The sequence below is a fragment of the Hoplias malabaricus genome, chromosome 9 (genome assembly GCF_029633855.1).
Source record: "Hoplias malabaricus isolate fHopMal1 chromosome 9, fHopMal1.hap1, whole genome shotgun sequence".
Lineage (NCBI taxonomy): Eukaryota > Metazoa > Chordata > Actinopteri > Characiformes > Erythrinidae > Hoplias > Hoplias malabaricus.
Genome location: NC_089808.1, coordinates 11,282,490 through 11,306,394, shown reverse-complemented (window position 1 = coordinate 11,306,394; position 23,905 = coordinate 11,282,490). Strand labels below are relative to the sequence as shown.

The window sequence follows — 23,905 nt, the reverse complement described above, 5'->3', positions numbered from 1 at the left end:
TTCTCAGTGTCAATTCTTTCTTATCCAATGTTTTGAGAAAGGCAATCATTGCTTCATTTTGTGCTTTATTGGACACACTAGTATTCATGATGCCCTTTGTAACAGTCATCTCATCAACCTTTATTTACACCTTATATACAAATTTACATGTGTTTGTATGACACTCACAAGGCTATGGTCCACTCTGTAGAAGGCCATTTGACAGGGTCTATTCAGCAGGTTGGCAAAAGCAATAAAGGCATCCGCAGTGTGCATGTTCAGAATCAACACGGCTGCAATAAATGACATCCCCTGCACCTACAAAGAGAGAGCAATGTAATTAGTAAACTCTGGTATTATCAAAAATACCAATTACAAATGTAGAAATAAAAAGCATAAGATGTTTGTGTACTGATAATCCAAAAATACTTAATTTGTTATTAATGACATATGCAGTCTTTATCAGTTCCACTGTGTATGTTTGTTTGCTTTATTTAATGGCATGCAAATTCACAAAGTCGATGCTGACTTAACTTTTTGCGCAAGTGTTTTGTTTCACTTGCAATAATTGAACCATTATGAATAATTCAAAACTGAGTCACATCTCTTCAAGAGAACTTCGGCGATTGTGGGGAAATGCTGTTCTCTGGCATTTTTTTTATGTTCAGAAGCTCTACAAACTAAGGTGGAATGGTATGTTTGATGAAGAAAAATTACTTTTTTTGTGTCTGAAGTTTCCATTCACTGTTTGAATTACAACAGAAACTCATTTCCCGCTCTCCCAAATTTAGAGTCAGTTCCATCTACAGCAAAAGTAAATCAATACTACCTATCTATGGACCAGGAACAGAGCTATATTCTCATTTCAGTTCATGCTTTTCAACATTTGATATCTCTTCACTTTCTAAAAACCTCCAAAAAAGAACTAGCCTAGCCTACAGGATCGAGACATTTTTTTCATGTTTATTTATTTATCTATTCTTACCCATTTACAGACAGTGGCTTTGTAAACACATTAGATTGGTTTCAAACTCATACAAACTCAGTGCTGAAGAGCTTGAATCAGTTTGATCATCATCTGGGGATATACCTTTCAGGACATAAACTTTTACAGACTTTGCACTAGCTGACTGACTGAATTTAGCAGCCTTTGTAATAGTTAATTTAGGATATCTGAAAGTGAGAATGTTTTGAGCAAGGTCAGAAATTGAACGTTTAACGATTAAACACAGAAAAGCTTATTGTTTAATTTTTTCAGACAGAGATAACAACCATTTGCTAATGGTAACTATTATTAGAATTAACAAAGCTAAACACTCAAATCATCATATATATTTTTCATAGATTCTAACACAATATTTGAATAGTAATAGTTTAATTAGTCCTTAAACCTTTCAAAATTTGCTATGCCTCACACAACCTATAGGCATCTGTACTTTATTTTTTTCAGAAATTATTTGCTGTTGCCTGTTCAGGAGAAAATGAGCCAGCTCTGGCTTTGTTCTGTAGTGTTGCTGCTTCTTCTAAACTACCTCCACCTTTCAAACGCAAAGCCAATATTTCCTCTCATTTTACTCTGTCTCTGGTCATGGAGATTTTTAGAATGGCAGTGGGGCTTTTTGGGTCCAGTAAAATATAACATCAACTCTGTTCACTTGGTCATTTCATGGCTGCAAGACACTGTTTTTAGACCTGGCAGTGGTGGGTTTGGACTGTAAAATGATTGGACAGAGGGTGGGATGACAGGCAGGACCTCGGAGGGCAGGATCACAGGAGCTCTGCTCTGGACTGGGCACTCCTCAAAGAGAATATACTGCTTTAGCAATGCTATCAGAGGCAGCAGTGTTTTAGCTTTGACTTTTTCTTTAATCTATGATCACACACCCTGGACATTTTATGACTAAAGTACAGTAACTATCTTACAGAATACTCCTTAAAGTATGAGAATTGTTTTTTCAGCTCTTACAATTTTTCATTTAAATATTTAAAATATATATATATTCCTTTAATGTTATTTTATATAATACATATTGTATATTAGTTGCAGAATATTGCATTTACATATTTCTTTTTTTATTTTTGAGATCAACATTTTGTGCTTTTTCAGATATATAACAATTAAGATGTGGGAAAGAGAAGGAAAGTGAAGGCAAGACATACATGCATTGAAAAGACTAACAGTTATACAATAAATAAAAACCATTTAACTGAAAACAATATCTTGAATAGAATCATATAAATCCTCCAATTGTTGAAGATAAGTTTAGCTAACTTAGATATCCAAAAATTCATAACTGAAAATTGAGAGTTTTGAGAATTGAGAATGTTGCAAACATAACTAGAAATAAGTTTAATTTGATATCTCCTATATGGTGTTGCATAAGCCTATATGGTGTTTTTAATTTTAGGTGCTTGTCCCAAAGTTGCTCAACAATCAGTGGTTTAATATGATGGTCTGCTAGAGCCATATATATAAATGAAACCCTTCCTCAATGATTATTCCCCGGGCTTATCCAGTCCATGAAAGGGTGAGTTTTGGGAGCACTGTCCCATGGAACTCCATAGGCTCGTGCAGAATTAAGTTGTAAGTAAACAAAATAAGATGACATTTACATATTTTTAAAACATTATTTGTACTTGTTTTGGAATTTATATTGAGAGAATATCTATGTACACATTGTATTAAAGAATAAAGTTTTAGATCATAGTTTAGCCCTTATTGTCACTATGTTTATAAAAAGTATATAAGTATATAAGTAACTTGTCACATGATTTAAAGAGTCTGCAATAAGTTTTGTACACAGTGGGGTCTGTATTAGAGCAACAAAATAATTTCAGACACAGCAAAAGGAAATTGTTTAAAGTTACTTATCTGAAGTAAGTATGAATTTGAAAGTAAAATATACTTTAGAATACATAGACAAAAAACAAAAAACAAACAAAAAAACCCACAAACAAACAAACAAAAAAAACAAACACAATCGTATGCCCATAGTCAGAAATCAGGTTCTTATAGGGAAAAAGTAACTAGACAGGATTCATTTCATAAATATGCACAGATGATACTGTAGGTGATCTCTTGCCTTTTCCCTCTCCCATTTATCTCTCACCTGTTTACATGTCTCTAGCTCTCTTCATGTATAAAATGTTTCTCTCTTTCTGTCTCCATTTTCTATGTATGCCCCTCTCAGTCCCTAGTAATGAGTCAATGTGTGTGTGTGTGTGTGTGTGTGTGTGTATGAGATAGTGGTAGAATGTGACCATTATGGCCTTTGAATGGTCTATTTATATGTATTAAAATATACGTACATATCCCACATCAGGTCGGTAACACGTGTAAGCTCCCAGAATGCTGTGCAGCACATCATGATATGGGCCTCCCTGTAAAGTCAAACAACACATGCAAAGACAAAATACAAAAAGTTATAGTCATTACAAAATGAATGCTAATAAAACACTGCATTCTTCTTATTATTTTTTATATTCTTGTCAAAAACGGCGTAAAGCACAGTTTATATTTTTTCAGCATCACTTTTATTAAACCTCAAAGGCTATGTGAATATTAACACTGTCAGTGGCACCTTTGGAAGGGTGCAAATAAACAATTTAAATTCAGTGCAGGTAATAAAGAAATTTTGTAGCCTATTATATTAATAGGTTTATTGGCATCACAACCATGACTATCCCATGTCCTATTTACTATAACTTCACTTTATATATTAATCATGGAATATAGATTTTGGTAAATGCAGAAAGTGCTATATATCTTTTAGCTCTACAGCAGTTTTCTAGTTTGAACCCTTTTGTGGGTAAAGTGGAATAACTGCCTTTTTTGAACAGCAGTCCTTATTGTTTTTAGTTCCAGACTTTGTGGGCTACTGCAACTCTGCTGAACTAGCAACCGTTTAAACAGAAATTCTTCACCACAGCTTCCACTTAATCCGGGTGACATTGGTAAGTATTTATCAGACTGTGGTCACAGTATGGGTACAAGTGGGTCATAAGGGCGCCATATGTTTGTAACACTTTTTATCTGAGAGCAGATCTAAATGTAGTATGCTTTAAACTGAATGCCATACTCCCATCAATCATGTGTAACTTCTCTTTACTGCTGTATCAATCTGTTTTTTTTTCTTCTATAGAAACAATACCTGATAACCAACTCCGTCCAGGATGGACAAACTGGAGCACAGCATAACAGCACAACACAATAGTTATAGTGTAAGTTTTTTAAGCCAACGTAAGTGAGGGACTTCATGAGTCCAATGTTGCAGACAGGAGGATATATATATATATATATATATATATATATATATATATATATATATACATATATATATATATATATAAAAAACTTGTGGCCTTTGACTCCAAATTAGCATGTGTCATAATTGCTGGATGAAAAATTATTACATATCAGTTAAATTGTTTAAAAATATTTTAACATGCTGACTAAACTTTAACATCTATATTTTGTATTTGGCCAACTCTAGTGAAAAGTGTTTACCTGTTGAAATATACAGAGGCTCGGAAAAGTTCTAGAAATGTCCAACTTTATCAGCTCTAGACTGGCCTCTTTGTCAGCATGAGATGATCCTGCATCTGGGAAACACAAGTCAACACAAGATTTATATAAAAAATAATAAATATATAAATAAATGAATGAATGAATGTGCATTAAAACACTAATTATAACACTATACAGATAACAATTAATTTCATTTCATAATTATTTAGTAATGTAGCCATGTTACACACCGTAACCATTAAATATTAAATAAACATCTGGAGAATATTATATTACATAATATTATATAACATGAAAAGAAAAAATAATATTTTTTTGATATATGTGATATTAACAACAAAACAAGAATAAATAAAACCTCTACTGTTTCACTATGTTCCACATATCATGAAATTTTAATTCACTAATTATGTAGATGCTGTAAAAAAGAGGCTGTTATAATAAAGTTACCATTGCATCTCAAAAGTTTTAAATTGAAAAACATTTAGCTTATAATTAGTTCACAAATGTAACCTGTCACATTTTATATTAATTACACACAAAGATGCATGTTTCAAGTCATTTTTGTTTTAGTTTTAAACAGTATGGCTACTGGCTTAAGAATATCAGACATTAAATATTTCATTTTGAGTTGGAGTAAATAACTATCCAAACAGTATAAATACCATGTACCTCTCAGTTTAGTTCAATATATGCAACCACAATCATGAGGAAGACTACTAACTTGACAGCTTTCCAGATGTCGATCATTGACACACTCTCCTCAAGGAGAGTAAGCCTCTGTAGGTCATTGCTGAAAAGGCTGGCTGATGAAAAGTTTACTGGAAGGGAAAACGTGATAGCAAATCTGCACAAGAAACTGGGAGGTCTGCAGCCTTAAGAGAATTGTCAAGAAAAGTCGAACTTTTGAAAGTTTCCCAAGGAGTGGACTGAGAATGTGCATCAAAAACCACCACACACAGTCTTAAGAAAAGGGGCTACATCTGCCACATTCCTAAAAACAAGCCAGTCCTGAAGGCAGAGACAACATGAGAAGTGTCTAACCTGGGTTAATGAGAAAAGGAACTGGACCCTTGCTCAGTGGTCAAAAAGTCCTCTTTAACCAAGGTATATTTTGCATTTAATTAGGAAATTTAGAGCTGTCTAGAGGAGGAATGTTGAGGAAGAGAATCCAATGTGTCTGAAATCCAGTGTGAAGTTTCCACAGACTGTGATGGTTTGGGGAGCCATATCATTTATTGCTGTTGGTCCACTGGTTTTTATCAAGTCCAAATTCTATGCAACACTCTACCAGGAAATTTTTGTGAACTTCATGATTCTATTTACTTACAAACTTTATGTAGATGTAGACTTGCTTTTCAAGCAGGACTATTACTGTACTTGGTTGGCTAGTCAACTCACCAGACCTGAAACCCACAGAGAACCTATGGGGTAGTGTCAAGAGTAATCTGAGAAACACCTGACCCAAAAATTCAGAAAAGCTGAAGGCCACAATCAAAGCAACCTGGGCTTAAGTAACATCTCAACAGTGCCATAACCTGATTGTCTTCATGCCACTCTGCACTGATGCAGTAATTTGTAATAACAGCCGCAACCAAGTACTAAGTAAATGCATTTAGCATTAACTGGACATTTGTGCATTGCACATCCGTTTCTGTTTCTCAGTAAATACATAAATAATGTGAGATACTGGATTTTAATGATCTATGAAACTGATCCAAATTTAAACAAAATAAGGCTTGAAATATATCCCTTTGCATGTAAATTAGGTCAACTTACAATTGAATACAAATTATGAACAAAAATTACCTTCTTAACAATCTTTTTTTGAGATGCACATGTATATACAATGTTAACAAAAATATAATGATAATAAAGAACACCTCCAGTGTCAGTTTCAGTGGTGGTGGATGGAGCTGGAGAGGCGTTCCATCTCTCCTTCGCCCTCGACAAACAGATATCGTACAGCTCTGGTCAGAAATACAAAAATACATACATAAATCAACAGCAGTACTGGAAAAAATTTGATGACTTTTTTTTTTATTTTTGTTTTTGTATTTTGTTTTATTTTCTTGAAGAAAAGTATAATTCACACGGGCACAGCATAGTTTTTAAATCACTCATTTCCTTGCCCAGTATGATAAATTTAACAAACAGAAAATGTGCATTGCAACTCTCTTCTCCCACTCTTCACACACTGTTAGAAGCACCGCAGGAGAAATGCTAGCACAGGCTTCCAGTATCCACAGTTTCAGGTGCTGCACATCTTGATGGTATGGTGTGGTATATGGGGTACAAAGATAGTAGGGCCATTCTTCATCAGTGGAAACCTCAAGGCCACCGGATATGCAAAATTGTTACATGATGATGTTTTTCTCTCTTTATACACTGAAGCTAGCACGAGCATTCCTAGATGAACAGTTTCCTGGAAAGTGGATTGGTCGTCCTGGGCCAGTTGAATGGCCCCCAAGGTCTCCCGATCTGACCCCCTTAGACTTTTATCTTTGGGGTCATCTGAAGGCAATTGTCTGTGCTGTGAAGATACAAGATGTGCAGCACCTGAAACTACGGATACTGGAAGCCTGTGCTAGCAGTTCTCCTGTGGTGTTGATATCAGTGTGTGAAGAGTGGGAGAAAAGGGTTGCATTGACAATCCAACACAATGGGCAGCACTTTGAACACATTTTATAAGTGGTCAGAAACTTTTAAATAACTCATGAAAGAACATGTTAAATATGTTAACATATGTTATGTTAAAACCAAGCACACCATTGTTTTTCTTGTGAACAGTAAGTTTGATGTGTCACATGACCCTCTTCCCATAGAAAAAAACAAAAGTTGGATCCAAAATGGCCGCCATGGTCAACCACCCATCTTGAAAAGTTTCCCCCCTCCCATATACTAATGTATATCCATGTGCCACAAACAGGAAGTTAATATCACCAACCATTCCCATTTTATTAAGGTGTATCCATATAAATGGCCCATCCTATATTTCAAGTGTTTGTTTCTTTTAATTTGATGATTATAACTGACAACTAATGAAAACCCCAAATTCAGTATAGGATATTTAGAAATGCTGTCCAACTGAAATGTATGAACATGTACAGCACTCAATACTTTGTTGGGGCTCTTTTTGCCTGAATTACTGCAGCAATGCGGCATGGCATGAAGTCAATCAGTCTGTGGCACTGCTCAGGTATTTTGAGAGACCAGGTTGCTCTGATAGTGGCCTTCAGCTCTTCTGCATTGTTGGGTCTGGCGTATTGCATCCTCCTCTTCAGAATATCCCATAGATTTTCTATGGGGTTAAGGTCTGGGGAGTTTGCTGGCCAATTAAGAACAGGGATACCATGGTCTTTAAACCAGATACTGGTATCTTTGGCACTGTGTGCAGGTGCCAAGTCCTGTTGGAAAATGAAATCTGCATCTCCATAAAGTTGGTCAGCAGCAGGAAGCCGTTGACCTTGGACCTCAGAAAACACAGTGGACCAACACCAGAAGATGACATGGCACCTCAAACCATCACTGACTGTGGAAACTTTACACTGGACCTCAAGCAATGTGGATTCTGTGCCTCTATCTTCCTCCAGACTCTGGGACCTTGATTTCCAAAGGAAATGTAAAATTTACTTTCATCAGAGAACATAACTTTGGACCACTCAGCAGCAGTCCAGTCTTTTTTGTCTTCAGCCTACGCAAGACGCTTCTGACGCTGTCTCTTGACATAAGGAATGCGACAGCTGAAACCTATGTCTTGCATATGTCTGTACGTGGTGGTTCTTGAAGCACTGTCTCCAGCTGCAGTCTAGTATTTGTGAATCTCCCTCACATTTTTGAATGGGTTTTGCATCACAATCCTCTCCAGGGTGCGGTTTTCCCTATTGCTTGTACACTTTTTTCTACCACATCTTTTCCTTCCGTTCGCCTCTCAGCGCTCTGTGAACAGTCAGCCTCTTTAGCAGTGACCTTTTGTGTCTTGCTCAGCTTGTGTAAGGTGTCAATGCTTGTGTTTTGGACAACTGTCAAGTCAGCAGTCTTCCCCATGATTGTGTAGCCTGAGAGACCAGTTAAAGGCCTTTGCAAGTGTTTTGAGTTAATTAGCTGATTACAGTGTGGCACCAGGTGTCTTCGATATTGAACCTTTTCACAATATTCTAATTTTCTGAGATACTCAATTTGGGGTTTTCATTAGTTGTCAGTTATAATCATCAAATTAAAAGAAATAAACACTTCAAATATATCAGTCTGTGTGTAATGAATGAGTATAATATACAAGTTTCACTTTTTGAAAGGAATTACTGAAATAAATCAACTTTTTCCTGATATTCTAATTTTATGACCAGCATCTGTAGCTGTACCTGCAGCCTTAGTTGGCAAAAAAATTATTGCATTTTATTTTCAATGTGTCTTAATAATTTCAGGTTATTTCCATCAAATTAAGGCATTCATGTGTTACCAGCAACCAGCAAGGGGTTCATTTAAGAAAATGGTTTGATAGCACATTTGATAGTTACGGTAATGCAGTAAATGTGAACTACCTGAAAACAACATAAATACGTAACATATGGCTTTGTCAATACAACCCAAGCATGCTTCTGCCCCATCACTCACTCAAACAGCCAATCACATGTAGCATTCTGTTCCCTCTCGAACAGACCATGAGGGAAATTTTGATATAAAGAACAGGTCAGCTCACCAAAACTTTTATTAAATCATGCCCTCTGGACCAACAGCAGGAATATAGTGCTGCACACTGATTTATTGTGAATAAACTGTGTTTAACTGGTGTGTCTGTCAGCAGTAATCTGTCTGGAGGTTTATCCTACATATATCCTATATAAAGGTGCATCTCAATACGTTAGAATATACCATTAAAATGTTAAATTCATTCATTAATTGTCTGAAACCACTTATCCGATTCAGGGTCGCGGTGGGTCCAGGACCTACCCAGATTCATTGGGCGCAAGGCAGGAATACACCCTGGAGGGGGCACCAGTCCTTCTATGGACCTATGGACATTTTTGAGTCGCCAATCCACCTACCAATGAGTGTATTTGGACCGTGGGAAGAAACCCATGCGGACATGGGGAGACCGGAGCGGGACTCGAACCCACTACCTCCAGGACGACAGAGCTGACACTACCTGCTGCGCCACCGGGCCGCCCTAATGTTAAATTATTTCAGTAATTCAATTCAAAAGGTGAAACCTATTATATAGATTAATTACAAACAAAGTGATTTTTCATTTTCCTCCGTGGCCCAGGTAAGAAATTTCTGGCGTTGTCTCTGGATCATGAGTGGCTTGACACACAGAATGCAACAGTTCTAGCCCATGTCCTGGATACGTCTGTGTGTGGTGCCTTTTGAAGCACTGACTCCAGCAGCAGTTCACTCCTTTTGAGTCTCTCCCAAATTTTGAACGGCCTTTCCTTGACAATACTTTCAAGGCTGCATTTATCCCTGTTGCTTGTGCACCTTTTTCTACCACACTTTTTCCTTCTACCAGGGGTATGACGAGATCTTGCGAGATTAAAACATCCCAATATTTCTTGTCAAACTTGAATCTGTTTTGCAGGCAAAAAAAGGCAGTTCAGTAGTGTCAACTTGTTAAGAGGGATCTGGCAGCACAGTAGCAATGGTTGCAGGTGTGACAGCTCAGAAGTCAGAGCAGCTCTCAGCAGAAGCGGTATAGCTTGTAATGCATTATCTTGGCAGTTACAAAGGATCTTTCATATTAGCAGCTAGTGTAATGTCGCAGTTGAAGGAAATTCACATAGAAGATGCTCCCACTACTTTTAAGTCATATGTCTGGCTGCATTTTGGGTTCCCGGTGGAAAAAATAAACGGTGACAGAACGCATTTCCACCAACAAGGGACCAGAATGTTTCCAGTTTGTGAAATAAATTTGGAACTATTTGGCACTTTTCCACCAACATATACTGGGTCATGAAGCATAAAAGTTGGTTCCCAGCTGGCACCAAAGAAGAGTTCGATCTTCAGTGTGAACGGTGACATGGTTTGTGAGCATGCGGAGGTTCAGTAATTCAAGAAAGGGCTCAGAGCCTCAAATACAGCATTATTGAGCTGCATGGGGTCATTTACAATGTTCCATATTAATAAATAATAGGACACCATGCGCGTTGGTCAAAGCCGTGGCTCTGCATAGTTTACATCTCTCTGCTGTTTACAAGTTCAGCAGGATGGCTCGGAACTCAGCAACATTTACACACGTGATACATCTCACTCTGATCTGACCCTGTCATAAGTCTCACAGTTTATCTCTGGCTCTGGCGCTATATTCAAGCCACAGAAACGCCCCCACTGATGATGTATCCTTGGTTCCCCTCTAAATTTGATACTACACTTAATATAACTGGTTTTGGTTTGCACTTACTGTATGCACTATATAGGACTAAGACAAATTGTATTTGTAATTTATATTGTTTTTATTTATTTATTTATTTATTATTAGTGCAAAGTGGTGCTGTTAAGTCACACACTGCTTGAATTAAAGCTAGAAACCCCTGCATATTTCATACACAGTTAAGTCTCAGGACACTCAGATCATACAGGAGAGAAAACAGTCTGTTGAGTTTGCATTTTTTGACTTTGTCAAATAAAACTACAGACATATTTTTCATCTTTTCTCCAGTTTTCTTAAAAATATTTAAAAATCTTGTCACGTCTTGCTCTCAAGAACCCAATATCGTCTCGTTTCATGACATGAGTGCATCGTCAAACCCCTACCTTCCATTCAACTTGCCATTAATATGCTTGGATACAGCAGAAGGGTGTCAACGGCCTTCTAGACATCTGTCAAGTTAGCTATCTTCCCCCATGATTGTGTAGCCTACTGAACCAGACTAAGGATCAGTATTAAAGGCTTAGGAAACACTTTTCCGACAGTGCTGAGGAGGGAATTGTTGCTGAGGGGAAATTGTTGCATTCACTGCATTCTCCTTTGTTTTTGCACATAGTTATAATGCTAGAATCTGGCATGTTCTGAGGAATGCATCCTTGTTCCCTGCAGAGACCATAGGTGTTGGCTCAGTGGCGGGCAGTCTGCCGAGCAATTTTCCTGGCAGATCTGAGGGTTTCTAGTGCATTGGAGCTTGGTGCATGACTTATAGGTCAGGAGGTTTATTCTTCTCGCTTCTGTCACGGACTCCATATGTTTCCAATGGGCTACATAACAGTCTGAGCTTTTGTGTTCATTGGCCTCTTCTCAGTAAGGGTAAAACCCACCTTGCTGGTGGAGGGAGTGATCTGTGTCACAATCTGCGATATGATAACTGGGGGTGAGTAGAATGCTGGCAAGATCTGTGTGCCTGGTGATAACTTAATCCACCTGGTGCCAGTGGTAGGAACAACGTTGCCTCCAAGACACTTGGTGGACCTCTTCGCATTTGAAGAAGGCATTTGTCATGCATAAGCCGTGCAGGCAGCACAGCTCCAATAGTCGCTGACCATTCACATTGATCTTGCTTCTACTGTGAACACGAAGGTTGTAGAGGCCTTCCGTGCTGGGGATCCCAGATATCACTTCATCCAGGTTCTCATAAAATTGATCTTTTTCCTCAGGTGATGATCTGAGGGTTGGGGCATATACGCTGATGATGTTGACTGGGCCTGAGAATGTTGACAACTGAAGGACAATTAATTTTTCTGTACCTGAATACAACAAGCATGTTCTTCACAGCAACGTCCACACCGTACTGCCTAGGTTTGTCCAAGGATTTCCCTGCCAAAAAGAATGTGAAGTTTGCTTCCCTGATGGAGCCACGTTCAGCAAGTTGAGTTTCCTGGAGGCAGGCACTATCAACATTAATTGAGTTCTTTGTCAATGACGGCAGTCTGCCTTGCACCATTGATTGGCTACAGGTCAGCAGTGAGGCAAGGGCACATGGTTCTAACATTCCAGCTTGTAAAACGAAGAGTTTGAGTCTTCTTTCTTTTATTCTGATTGTTTTGCCTTGTGCGGAGTTTTTTTGGCCTACTTTTCAAGAAGGTTCTCTATCTCCATGCACCCAGAGGAACAGGTAAGCCATAGCGAGACAGCACATTACTGACCGGGGGCTGCCCAGTTTATGGCTGGCGGTAGCTGTCCAGTGTGGTACAATGACGCCTCTCCACCATCAGAAGTGACACCTTGCATTCGTTTCCTTCACTAATCGGACAAGCTTATAACCAGTAACCGCCATTTCCTGTGCTGTGCCAACATGCTGGCGTGTCTTCTCCAGTGGAGATACAAGGTCTGAGCAAGGTTATTAGGAGGAATATCTGTCAAATACTGGTCCCCACTCCCTGCAGCTGGGGGGGGTCCAAGGGAACGACAAAAACTGATACAGCTTGGCACAAGTGGTGTTACAGGAGTTGCCAGAAGGATGCTCTCTGCTGTCTCTGGATTTTCTGGCAGGGTTTACTCCCTTTGCCTTTCCCTAGAAAGGGTATAACTGCAAGGCAGCGGAGGTAAACTGTGAAAACAGTTCCGCCGGGTATAGTAGATAGACCACATGAGAAGGCTTGAGGCAGGACTTGGTTGACAAAGGCTATTTGAAATGCATGCCATTTTGTAGACTGTAGGAGTTATCCCCACTACCTTCCTCAGCTATGCTAACCATATAAACTGACAAATATATTTATACAGTACCCCAACAGACTGCTTTAAGAGGATATCCGTTTAAGTAATGAAATGCCTCTTCTTGTGTTTAGGCACTGTTAAATTATTCAATTTTAATCTTCAAAGCAGAGCTGGCACTGAACTGTGAAGATAACACTTTTGTCCATACTGCCCAGTCCTACCACAATCTGTGAAATAGCATTACACAGTCAGCTTCTGTGGGCTCAATCAGAAAACTTGGGATATAACTAGCTGTCCTCATTTTGTGCTGCATCTTATGTAGAGTCAGAATTGTCCTGTCTCTTTGTCTGAGTTTCTCCTGTTATAGAGCCAACACTGTTTGTTTTCTCTGTGCCAGAACAGGGACTTTTAAACAGTATAAAAATAGTGCTATGCTGCTGGAGCCATGTAGTATTTTGACCACATCATGTCACTTGTGTTTCATTAATATCTCAGGGAACTGTGTTAACTTGTGGCTAAAGTGGTATATTATCTTCTTTAAGATGAACTACTGAATAAAACTTTAACATGTTAAAAACAAGGCAGTTGCAAAAATCTTATACTGCATTACATTACTTTCATAATAACAACACATATATAAATTTACCATGTGTGATATTGAGCTCATTGCCAATAGCGAGGCTCCAAACCCTGCCTCTGACACTGGGGGGCACTCCCTGCCACCACAACTCTCTCACCCTCTTAGAGGACCGCCTAGAGAAAGAGGAAAGGAGAAAGAGAAATAGAGGAGAAGGAAAGGTGCACATTACATGGAGATAATTACATAAAAATGGAATGTACTTTTACAGATAGGAATATATATAACATCGTAAAGGACATGTTAATCACATAAATACACACACATTTTATATATATACATTTTATTTATTTAATTATTTATTTATTTTTTAAAGCATATTGTGTATGCGTTTACGTTGTACTCCAGTTCGGCAGTATTTCCTGGCTCCAGGTGAGGGCAGCATTGCCAATGCTTTCTTCCAGCTTGACTCTGTCCTCCAACTGCTTCTTCCTCTTCTGAGCTTCTCTCAGCTCTGCAGAGAGAAAGAGATTGTTATAAAGTAAGCTTATATCAAGTCAAGTTTTATTAATGTTTATGTAAATGTTAATGTAATATTAAAGTTTATATAAGTTTAGTATCTCAGTATTTTCTTCCAATCTGTTCCAAATAAAATTAACTGGTTTACTGACATCAGGGCAATTAAGAACTGCTATTAAAAACAGGACATTAAAACTAGAACTGCACTAAAATGAAAATGACTGGCCAAGGCCAAAATTATGACAAATGGCCACACACATACATATGGATAAAAACACACTAGCCAGAGAGACACACCTCTCTTCTTGGCCTGTGCCACCATTTCTTCATACTGCTGCTTGTGCTTCTCAGCCTCCTCTGCTGGCTTAGCTGGCAGGTTCCTACAGGAAAATGGAGAAACAGATTAACCCCAGAACTACATTCACACATGCAAATTGCTTGACACTGAACATTTAACAGTATAACCAGGGGGCCAAACCCATCAGGGTAAAAAGGCAGAGATAAATGTTCATGATGAAATCAGAAAAGACTGGTTTAAAAAAACATTTTAGGAAGACATATGACATGAAGGGCACCAGATATGTATTTGACAAAGTAACAGCACCCCACTGTGGCTGAGACACAAGACAACAAGATGAAGAAAACATGAAAATCAGGACAAAGATGAGGATGAAGATGAAATTAACAAATAAATAAATAAAAGATTAGACTTGATATTTGTTACAATTATTGACCCTGTATGAAGCATACATTACAAAATAAACCGATTTGTCATAGAATCAAGGAAAAACTGTTCTTCACACCAGCTACACAAGACATCATATATATATATATACACACACACACATACATACATATAAAATCTATGTTCCCTAGCCCTTGAGGGTACTACCACAGTGACAGCAAAGTGTACCGCAGTGACAGTTTTTCTAACAGTGTAGAATCTATATTCAACACTGTTAGAAAAACTGTCAATGTAGTGGTACCTTTAGCAACGACAGACTGGTAGAATGTCCAAAGAATTTTAGTGGACACTCAGGAGGACCCCAGTTTCCTCAGAACGTACAGACAGCATTTCTTGAACACTGTACAGGTGTTAAGAGCTGCAGTCCAGTCTGTCGTCCAAATGCACGTCCAGGTACTTGTAACTACCAACCACATCCGCTCTATCAATGGTGACGGTACAGGTACAAGTTTTCTGAAGTCCACCACAATCACCTTTGTCCTACTAATGTTGAGCTGCAGATGTAGATGGTTCAGCTCACACCAGGTGACAAATTCTGACACCAGCTCCATGTATTCAGCTTCCTGTCCATTCCTGATACACTCCACAATGGCAGTGTCATCTGAGAATTTCTGCAGATGGCATGTCTTGAAGTTGTATCTGAAGGCAGAGGAGTAGATTTTGCTCAGCAATGATGCTAATACCCTGGAGGCCCCCACCCTGCACATGGCCATGTCTGAAACACAGACCTGCAGCCCCAAATACTGAGGGTGACCAGTCAGGTAGTCCATCGTGCATGAGATGATGGATTCATTTACCTGCATCTGTCGCAGTTTCTCCCTGAGTAGCACAGACAGTAGAGTGTTGAATGCACAGGAGAAATCAAAGAACATGATCCTCAGTGCTGACTGCAGTGTCCAGACGGGAGTACACTTTGCCAGCAGACAGATAACTGCATCATACACTCCAATGCCATGCTGATATGCAAAATGAAGGGGGTCAAGGGCAGCTATGACCAGTGATCTCAAGTGACTCTTTCCAGAGTCTTAATCAGGTGGGAGGTCAGGGAAACTGGACGGTTGTCAATCAGTGCCACTGCGTGCTTCTACTTGGGAACAGGAACCACACAAGTAGTTTTCCACCTGACTGGCACCCTCACTTGGCTGCAGCTCAGATTGAAGACGTGCTAAAGGATTCCACACAGCTGTTCAGCACAAAGTTTCAGGACCTTAGGTTCAATGCCATCTGGTCCTGCAGGGGAGGAATGTTCATGTCAGATGAGGTGTAAATGCTTGGTGTAGAGGAGGTATGGGCTGTGAAACGGAACAGACAAAGGGGCAGGAGGAGAGTTGTTTTCTAAACTGGTTTAAGTAATTGGCCCATTCACATCTGCCCTCTTCTGTTGTTCTGGAGCTGCATGGATTGAAGCCAGTGATGATGTTTAGGCCTCTCTACACATCACACATTCTTCTGTTCAGAGTCCTCACAGAAGTTAATGTAGTCTGTGACACGTTGTAATCTCATCAATGTCCTGATGATGTGGTTCACAGAGAACATACCACTGTGTGGCCTCAAAACATGCCTGAAGTGATTTCACGGCCTCAGGTGACCACTTCCTCACTGTCCTTGTGGTGGGCTTGTACTATGTAGTGAGGAGTACAAGATTGTGGTTAGATCAGCCTAGTAAAGGAAGAGCTGTGGAGTTGAGAGGTACACTCCTTTAGCATACAATAAGAATTAGAATCACTTTATTGGCCAGTGTGCTTGCACACAGGAATATACACACATTTTCACTAGGGGACAGTGAGCACACATGACCGGAGTGGTGGGCAGCACTAGCCATGGCGCTCGGGGAGCATTTGGGGGTTAAATGCTTTGCTCAAGGGCACTTCACTCATGACTTGCTGGCTCTGGGGATCGAACAGGCATCCTTCCCTTAAAAAACCCAGTTCCCTAACCACAGGCAATGACTGCACCTGTAGGAGGTGCACCTTTCCCAGAAGTTCTGCATTACTGTTGATAAGTGGAGCAGAAAGAGCAAGCCCATCTTCTGTCTCCCTGCTCTAAAAATGTATTTGATTTGTAGTCCTCATATAGATAATGTATCAGATATTAAACTGATTAAGGACGGATACTACACTTGATCTTAGTCAAAAGGGTGAGAAGCAATCTCCAGGACAAGAACAAGTCCATGGTGCTGTTTTATCTGGTTCTGAACTTCCCACACTAGCTGAACGAGGGCAGACATGATGTTAGAGAAACATAGACAAAGTCTCCAGACACTGTGATAAATGCACTAAGACTCTGGTTCTGCACTCTTGCGAAGGTAGTTTGTATGACTTCGCATGCTATGTCTGCACTGGTGGTGGAATATACACTGCACACAGTGGAATTTTTGTGACTTCTCTTGGCAAATTGTATGGACGCATTCCCAACACACAGTTCAATGTCCAGCTGACACTTCTTTAACTGTGATGTGACAAAGGTACGGCAGCCTCAGCTCTGTGGGAATATCTGGTGGAGAGGTAAACAAAGCAGGCATCTTGCACAGTGTGAGCAGTTGATACCGTAAGTTAACAATGCTATGAGGCACGCTGCGATCCAAGTCTGAAAACTCTGTAAAAGTATTCATTTCATCCTGAAAATGTGTCAAAACTTGAAGAAAACGTAGTAGTAATTGTACCTTAGTAGTAAACATCCACAAAAGTGGCAAAAATGACACAAAAACACTGAGCTACGGTGACTGGCAGCCGCACAAAGCAGCACCGGAAGCAACACACATTCATTATAGATGAGAGATGAGTAAGGCTGTGCCATATTGTATCATTCGCAATAAAATCGCCATAATTTTTAAAATGATAGAAAAATCCATATCATGATATTCAGACTTGTTTACCTAATAATGTCATGCATTTACACATAATACGGCATTTGTTCTTTGTGTGAGTCGTTTAGCCACAGTGCAATAGGGTGGAAAATGGCTCTGAGGTGGAGGAATTTGCTCCATAAAAGTAGGGTGGCTTGTGGAGGTGGTTTGGTTACAAATATCAAATGTACAATAAACCATGGTATTATATTAGAAATTAATGAAAACTTTAATATTATTAATAAATATTAAATCTATTTAATTTAATATAATTCATATTAATATAAGATTGATTTTGTTGCAAAAGTCTGTTTTTGAAAAATATACATGTATTTATCCGTGTTTTTTCATACTGGCAAAAATATAGTTATCACCAAAATACCCTGAAATATCATATTATTTTAGGGCCATATCGCCCACCCCTAGAGATGAGATATAGATTCCTTACAAACAGAGTGATCTATTTCAAGTGTTTATTTATTTTAATGTTGATGATTATGGCTTAAGGCCAGTGAAAAGCCAAAAGACTTATTTCAGAAAATTAGAATAATCAACATAAAACACTTGCAATGGTTTTCTTAAGCCTTTAAAATGGCCCCTTAATTTGGTTTAGTAGGCTACACTTTTGGGGGAGCTATGCCATCTGCTGGTGTTGGTCCACTGTGTCCAAAGTCAAGTCCAAAGTCAGCACAACTGTCTACCAGGAAATTTTAAAGCACTTCATGCTTCCCGCCACTGACAAGCTTTATGGAAATGTGGATTTCATTTTCCAGCAGGACTTGGCCCCTGTCCACACTGCCAAAAGTACCAATACCTGGTTTAATAACCACAGTATCACTGTGCTTGACTGGCCAGCACACTCACCCAGCCTATTGTCAAGAGGAACATGAGACACACCAGACCCAATAATGGAGATTGCTATCAAAGCAACTTGGGCTTCCATAACACCTCAGCAGTGCCACAAGCTGATTGCCTCTATGCCATGCGTTGATGCAGAAATTCATGCAAAAGGACCCCAGACCAAGATTTTAGTGTATAAACTGTACATAAATATTTTTAAATTGGCTCTAAGCCATAATCGTCAACATTAATAGAAATATATGTCTGTTTGTAATAAATCAATATGAGTTTCAGTTTTTAAACTGAATTCCTCAAATAAATTACCTTTTTGATGATATTCTAATTTATGGAGATGCACCTGTGTGTGTGTGTGTGTGTGTATACACAAACACACACACAGATATATGTATTTACTGTAATTATATACTAACATCATGCTCATAAGATAAATTATTGTAAATAATAATAATTTTAGGTGCATAACTTTTGAACAGTACAGTAAACATGAAGCTGTATGATGCAACTCCGCATAGTTTAGACAGCAGGAGATCAATAGTATCCCTGCAGTACGAACCATACTTATTGCAGTGGGAAAGAAAGACCTCACCCAGCGCTGTTTAGCAAAACACAGCCATTTCAACATTCTGCTGAATATACTTCTCCTAGCTTCACCACTTCATCTGGACCAGGCTTCCTTATCGGACTGCCCAGAGCACCTACTTTTGTGCTGCTGCTCCAACACACAGCAACATTGAATATAGCAATACCAATAACTGACTGGCACAATGTCCACAGAATTGTGTGCACATCCTAAATGACTACAGTCCCCTCAGTACGTACAGATGGCTCTGTCTTTTCTTGAACACTGCACAGATGTTAGAACTCCAGACTAGTTTGTTGTACAATTGCATATGCAAGTATTTGTAAGTACCAACAACCTCCACTTCATCCATGGTGACTAGTGATCAAAAGTTCTTCCTCAGGTTCACCACAATCTCCTTCATCTTACTGATGTTGGGCTGCAGTAAATTAATTTTACTACTGTCAACAATTAAATTTTATTTTATTTACAGACTACTTTTTACAACATTGCTGTTCAATGAAAAACAAGTATTTCCATTTTGGTGAATTTTTAGTGTATTACACTCAAAATGGCTATAAGAAAGAAGTTGTGTGACACCATTAAAATCTCAATTAGTAACCTACAATTTGATATAAGCTTTCATTACTTCACAAACGTTTCAAACTTTAGACACTAAAGCTATGTTTGACCGTGTATTCTCTGGTAAATATAGTAAATTATACATCATAAAATTAAAGGTATGGTAACCCCTCCTTTCATACAATGATTTTTGTCACAGTGTACTCACGCAGGACGGTGTTCCAATATCAGTGCTGTAGTGGAGAGAGGCTCGAACTGTAGGTTTTTCCTCACACTCTGTCTGGGAGACGGAGAATCACCTGCCTGAGCCCCTTTTTCATTTTCCTAACACACACACACACACACACACACAAAATGTAGCTGTTACATTTTGAACTGCAAGTCATTCATAACATTTGTACCTATTTCAATATGTAGAAATAAAACAAAGTTATGACTTCAAGGTGATTAAAAACCCTGAAACAGCAGCTCACACATATATATGCTTTATATATATAAAAAAAAAACATTCCTTTTTTTAGCCGGTTTGATTTATTTTATATCCTTCCCAAAACCACATGAAATTGTAAAATAAGCATGTCAGAGAATATTATTGAGTTTGCATTTGTTACTTGATTGACACCACTAATAATTACAACCTGTTGATCTTGCATTGATTTTAATTTTGCATTTAAATTATCCATTATTAAAAACTTGCAAAGGAAAAATGCAATGACTCACAACAAATTATTCAATTAATTTTTTTTTTCAATTAATCAACAGTTTTTTTAAAAATACCAAATGAGAAAATATTTTTATGCAAGACGAGAGGTTTTTTTTATGTAGAGAGAGAGTACCGCTGATCGAAGTTAAATAAATAACCTTTAATTTAACAATAAACTGAGACAAGCGTCCTCCATGGAGTTATCTGGAGTGTTATCTGGTGTATATAGTTTCTTAGGGCAGTGAATAATTCAGAACTCAAGCTGTGGCCCTGTGCAGTTTAGCCATAAATAGCATTCACACTTTCCACATTTTTGGGGTGTCCCACAGCACTGGAATCAAATTAAATAAATGAAGGGATTGATAATACAATTCCAAAAAATGTAATGCAATAAAACTAGATGATATGTTTTAGTAACTCTCTTGGTCCTTCATTTAACTGACAGCAGTACAAGACTCCACTGCGGCAAATTATTACACAGTTAAAAAAAATGCAAGACAGAAAACATTTTAGGTCCTTCACAACCTACCCTACATAATTAATTATAATCATACACAGGATAATATATACAAAATTCTATGCCAATCCATTAGAAATTCACATAGGGTCAGCACACTCTCTTCCTAACTGCAGCCACAAAATTGTTCCTACACCTCAACATTAAGGTTGCTGTGGCCATAATGATTCAGTCAGCAACCAGCTATCCTTAGCAACTACGATTACTCATTGCGGCCAGCACGAGTACCCAAACTAGGGCTGGTCTATATATCGATATATTAAAATACAGAACATATTTGAGTCTAAATCTTGTACAGAGCCATTCTTCTCTCTCTCTCGCTGAATTAGCTAATGAATGCAAGCTTCATTAGCTAACGCTGTGCCTTACGAAAAGAAAAGTACGAATTGGCATGGTATTACTAAGGCGGTAGTTTACTACAGAGCAAAAGGGTATGCTCCCCGTCTCAAAAGTAGAGCAAAAAGGCTCCAAAATGCTGATTAAAACTCTTGACCCACGATACCAATTGCCCAGTCGCAATTTCTTTGCATGAGAAGCGCTGCCTAACATGTACATTTAAGTCAGACAGACCCTTTCCAACTGGCTCACAAGAGTAAAACATTTTGCCTTGATGACAGATATGGTTGCACCTGTGAGCCATATTTGAGCGTGACTATCCGCTTTAATGAAGATTGGGAGATTAAAAGTGTGTGTCTGTAAACAAGTTATTTCCCAAAAGTCCACACTGGGAGCACATAGCTAAGGCTTTTACACTGTTCTTAAAAGCACTTTATTACAGATACTGTAGGTCTGTAAGTTAATAAAGTCACTTGACATGTCAGAAAACCATTTTTAATGATCAAAATAAAGACTGAAATACATCTTGTTTAAGGTTACAAATGAATTTTGTTGGATGTGGTAGACTTGGCTACAAACCCATCTACACCAATCTCCACCGATCTTACATGTGCCTGCCACCCACATCCCCTCACCTCAGCCGCTATTCTGCGTACTTCAGCTTCTTTCTTTCGTATGTTTCATCTACTGCATCTTCAAATGGAACCTTTAACTCTATGAAATAAAGTGTAGTGCATTGTAGTTAACACAATGCACTCTGAGACCTGCAGTTGTTTTTTTTTTGTTTGTTTTTTTAACCTTTTTGTCCACCAGCAATTTCTTGTACTTCACCCCAAATATATAATATACCCTCCTCACACACAAACCTAACCATTTTATCACCTTTGCATATTTAAGATCATGCTATGTTCCAAACATCCTGCAAAACCAGAAACCCTGGCCTTTTGTACTGATGGATCAATTAATTTGTTGCTTTCAAATAAGTCTCTGTGCTATTAAACTAAAGAAGCTCTTACTCTTAACATTAAGAAGACTTATTGGCTGAAACTGTTCTATACTCACAGTATCTTTCTCCACAGGGATAAGGATACTGCCTGCGCTTCTCCACTCTTTTGGAATTATCCCTTTATAGCAAACAATGACCATCAACCACCACAAAAACTTCAAGACCTCAGGTTTATATTTGTACACCCAGTACACCATTAGGCCCTGGAGCAGAACGAGCCATTGCATGATGCATCACATATTGAACCTGGCTCTATTTGTCACCCAATTTCACCTAGTGGTGGAATATCCCGTGGCAACTCGAGCTGCTTTGCCTTATTTTTATCTGTATACACACCACTGAAATGCTCCAATAATTCCCTCTTTCCAATTTATAAACTCCCAGGTTTCTCCTTACCAAATAAGGTTTTCACAAAATTAAAATGTCTCCTAAAGAATGCTGCCCTAGCATGTTCCTTCTTTTTCCTAGTTTACCTCAAGTTCTCTGTTCTTCTTAACCGCAAACCCCAAAGTTGACAGTGAGAACCAGTGATTTCAAGAGAGGGAAGTATCTGCCGTGTTTGACTCTTTCTGTAAAACCTTAAGAAAATTTCTTTACTATCTCCTACTTGCCTCCGCTGCTTTCTAAGAGCCCTTAACTCTTGAATTAGTTTATCTATCCCTACTCACCGCTTTAACATAATATAAAAACCTTCAGGAAATCTAAAGAAATTTCAGTCGATGTAAAGCAAGGCAGGACACTAATGCTCAATGTGTGTGACTTGTGAGCCCTCAGAGGGCACTGCATTAAAAATTGTCATGATATAGTCATAATAAATATAGTGACACAGGCTTAGAATATTTTGGAAACTATAGTCATTTAATACAGTCCACCACTGCATCAAGCAATGTAACCTAAAACTGTATTACCCAAGGAGAAAGTCATATACCAACTCTATGCAGAGACACTGATGAATTGAGGGCCAGATCCCATTTACTTTTGTTCCCATTACTTTTGTTTTGATTTCAGTTCAGTATTTCGATTTTTCAGAGTTTATATTCACACTGCAATTACTATTGATTTCTAGGTCTGTACATGCGCACAAATCTAACCAGACAGAGTGTAGAGCATCTCCGACACATCGTCTGAAGTTCTCTCATCATTCTTTCCATCAAGTACCACTCACTTCTAACAGTCCTCACTGCAAACACATGTCCAGCAGCTTGGCTCTCTCTAACAGAGGGATGTGCACTGCATGCTCATGCTAAATGCTCATTTAACCAAAAAAAAAAAAGTCTTGTCTCCATCTAGACAGCAAGTGTAGAGAAAGATGGCACTGTGTGATATTAGATATAATAAGCATATAAAACACATATTCACAAAAAACAGGTATTTTGCCACCTTTTTCTGTTATTTTATCAGCTGTTGCAAACCAGAAATCAGATTATTGCTGCCCTCATGAAAACTCAGACTTTTTCCATTATTAGATTTCCCAAGTGCCTGTAAGGGTGTTGATTTAATTACTCACACCATCTGATTTTGTTCAGTTATTTGATTGAGTGCATGTAAACACACTCAGTAATGC

The 23,905-nt window shown here is 38.5% G+C and overlaps 1 protein-coding gene and 1 non-coding gene across 4 annotated transcripts in view; both read right to left on the bottom strand.

The window, feature by feature from the left end:
- The window catches only part of tbc1d14 (TBC1 domain family, member 14), a 54,357-nt gene that overhangs the window by 14,181 nt on the left and 16,271 nt on the right, over window positions 1-23,905 (bottom strand). For all 3 annotated transcript variants that reach the window (XM_066681471.1, XM_066681472.1, XM_066681473.1), the window contains 8 exons: window positions 19,988-20,103; window positions 14,485-14,567; window positions 14,065-14,182; window positions 13,738-13,844; window positions 6,391-6,477; window positions 4,487-4,581; window positions 3,289-3,360; window positions 169-297 (listed from right to left, as the gene is read on the bottom strand). In XM_066681471.1, coding sequence (XP_066537568.1) covers window positions 169-297; window positions 3,289-3,360; window positions 4,487-4,581; window positions 6,391-6,477; window positions 13,738-13,844; window positions 14,065-14,182; window positions 14,485-14,567; window positions 19,988-20,103 — 807 coding nt within the window. The remainder of the gene's footprint in view (window positions 1-168; window positions 298-3,288; window positions 3,361-4,486; window positions 4,582-6,390; window positions 6,478-13,737; window positions 13,845-14,064; window positions 14,183-14,484; window positions 14,568-19,987; window positions 20,104-23,905) is intronic.
- LOC136707917 (U2 spliceosomal RNA) lies at window positions 16,892-17,081 on the bottom strand. The gene has a single exon (XR_010804280.1). It is a non-coding gene; the product is annotated as a U2 spliceosomal RNA (small nuclear RNA).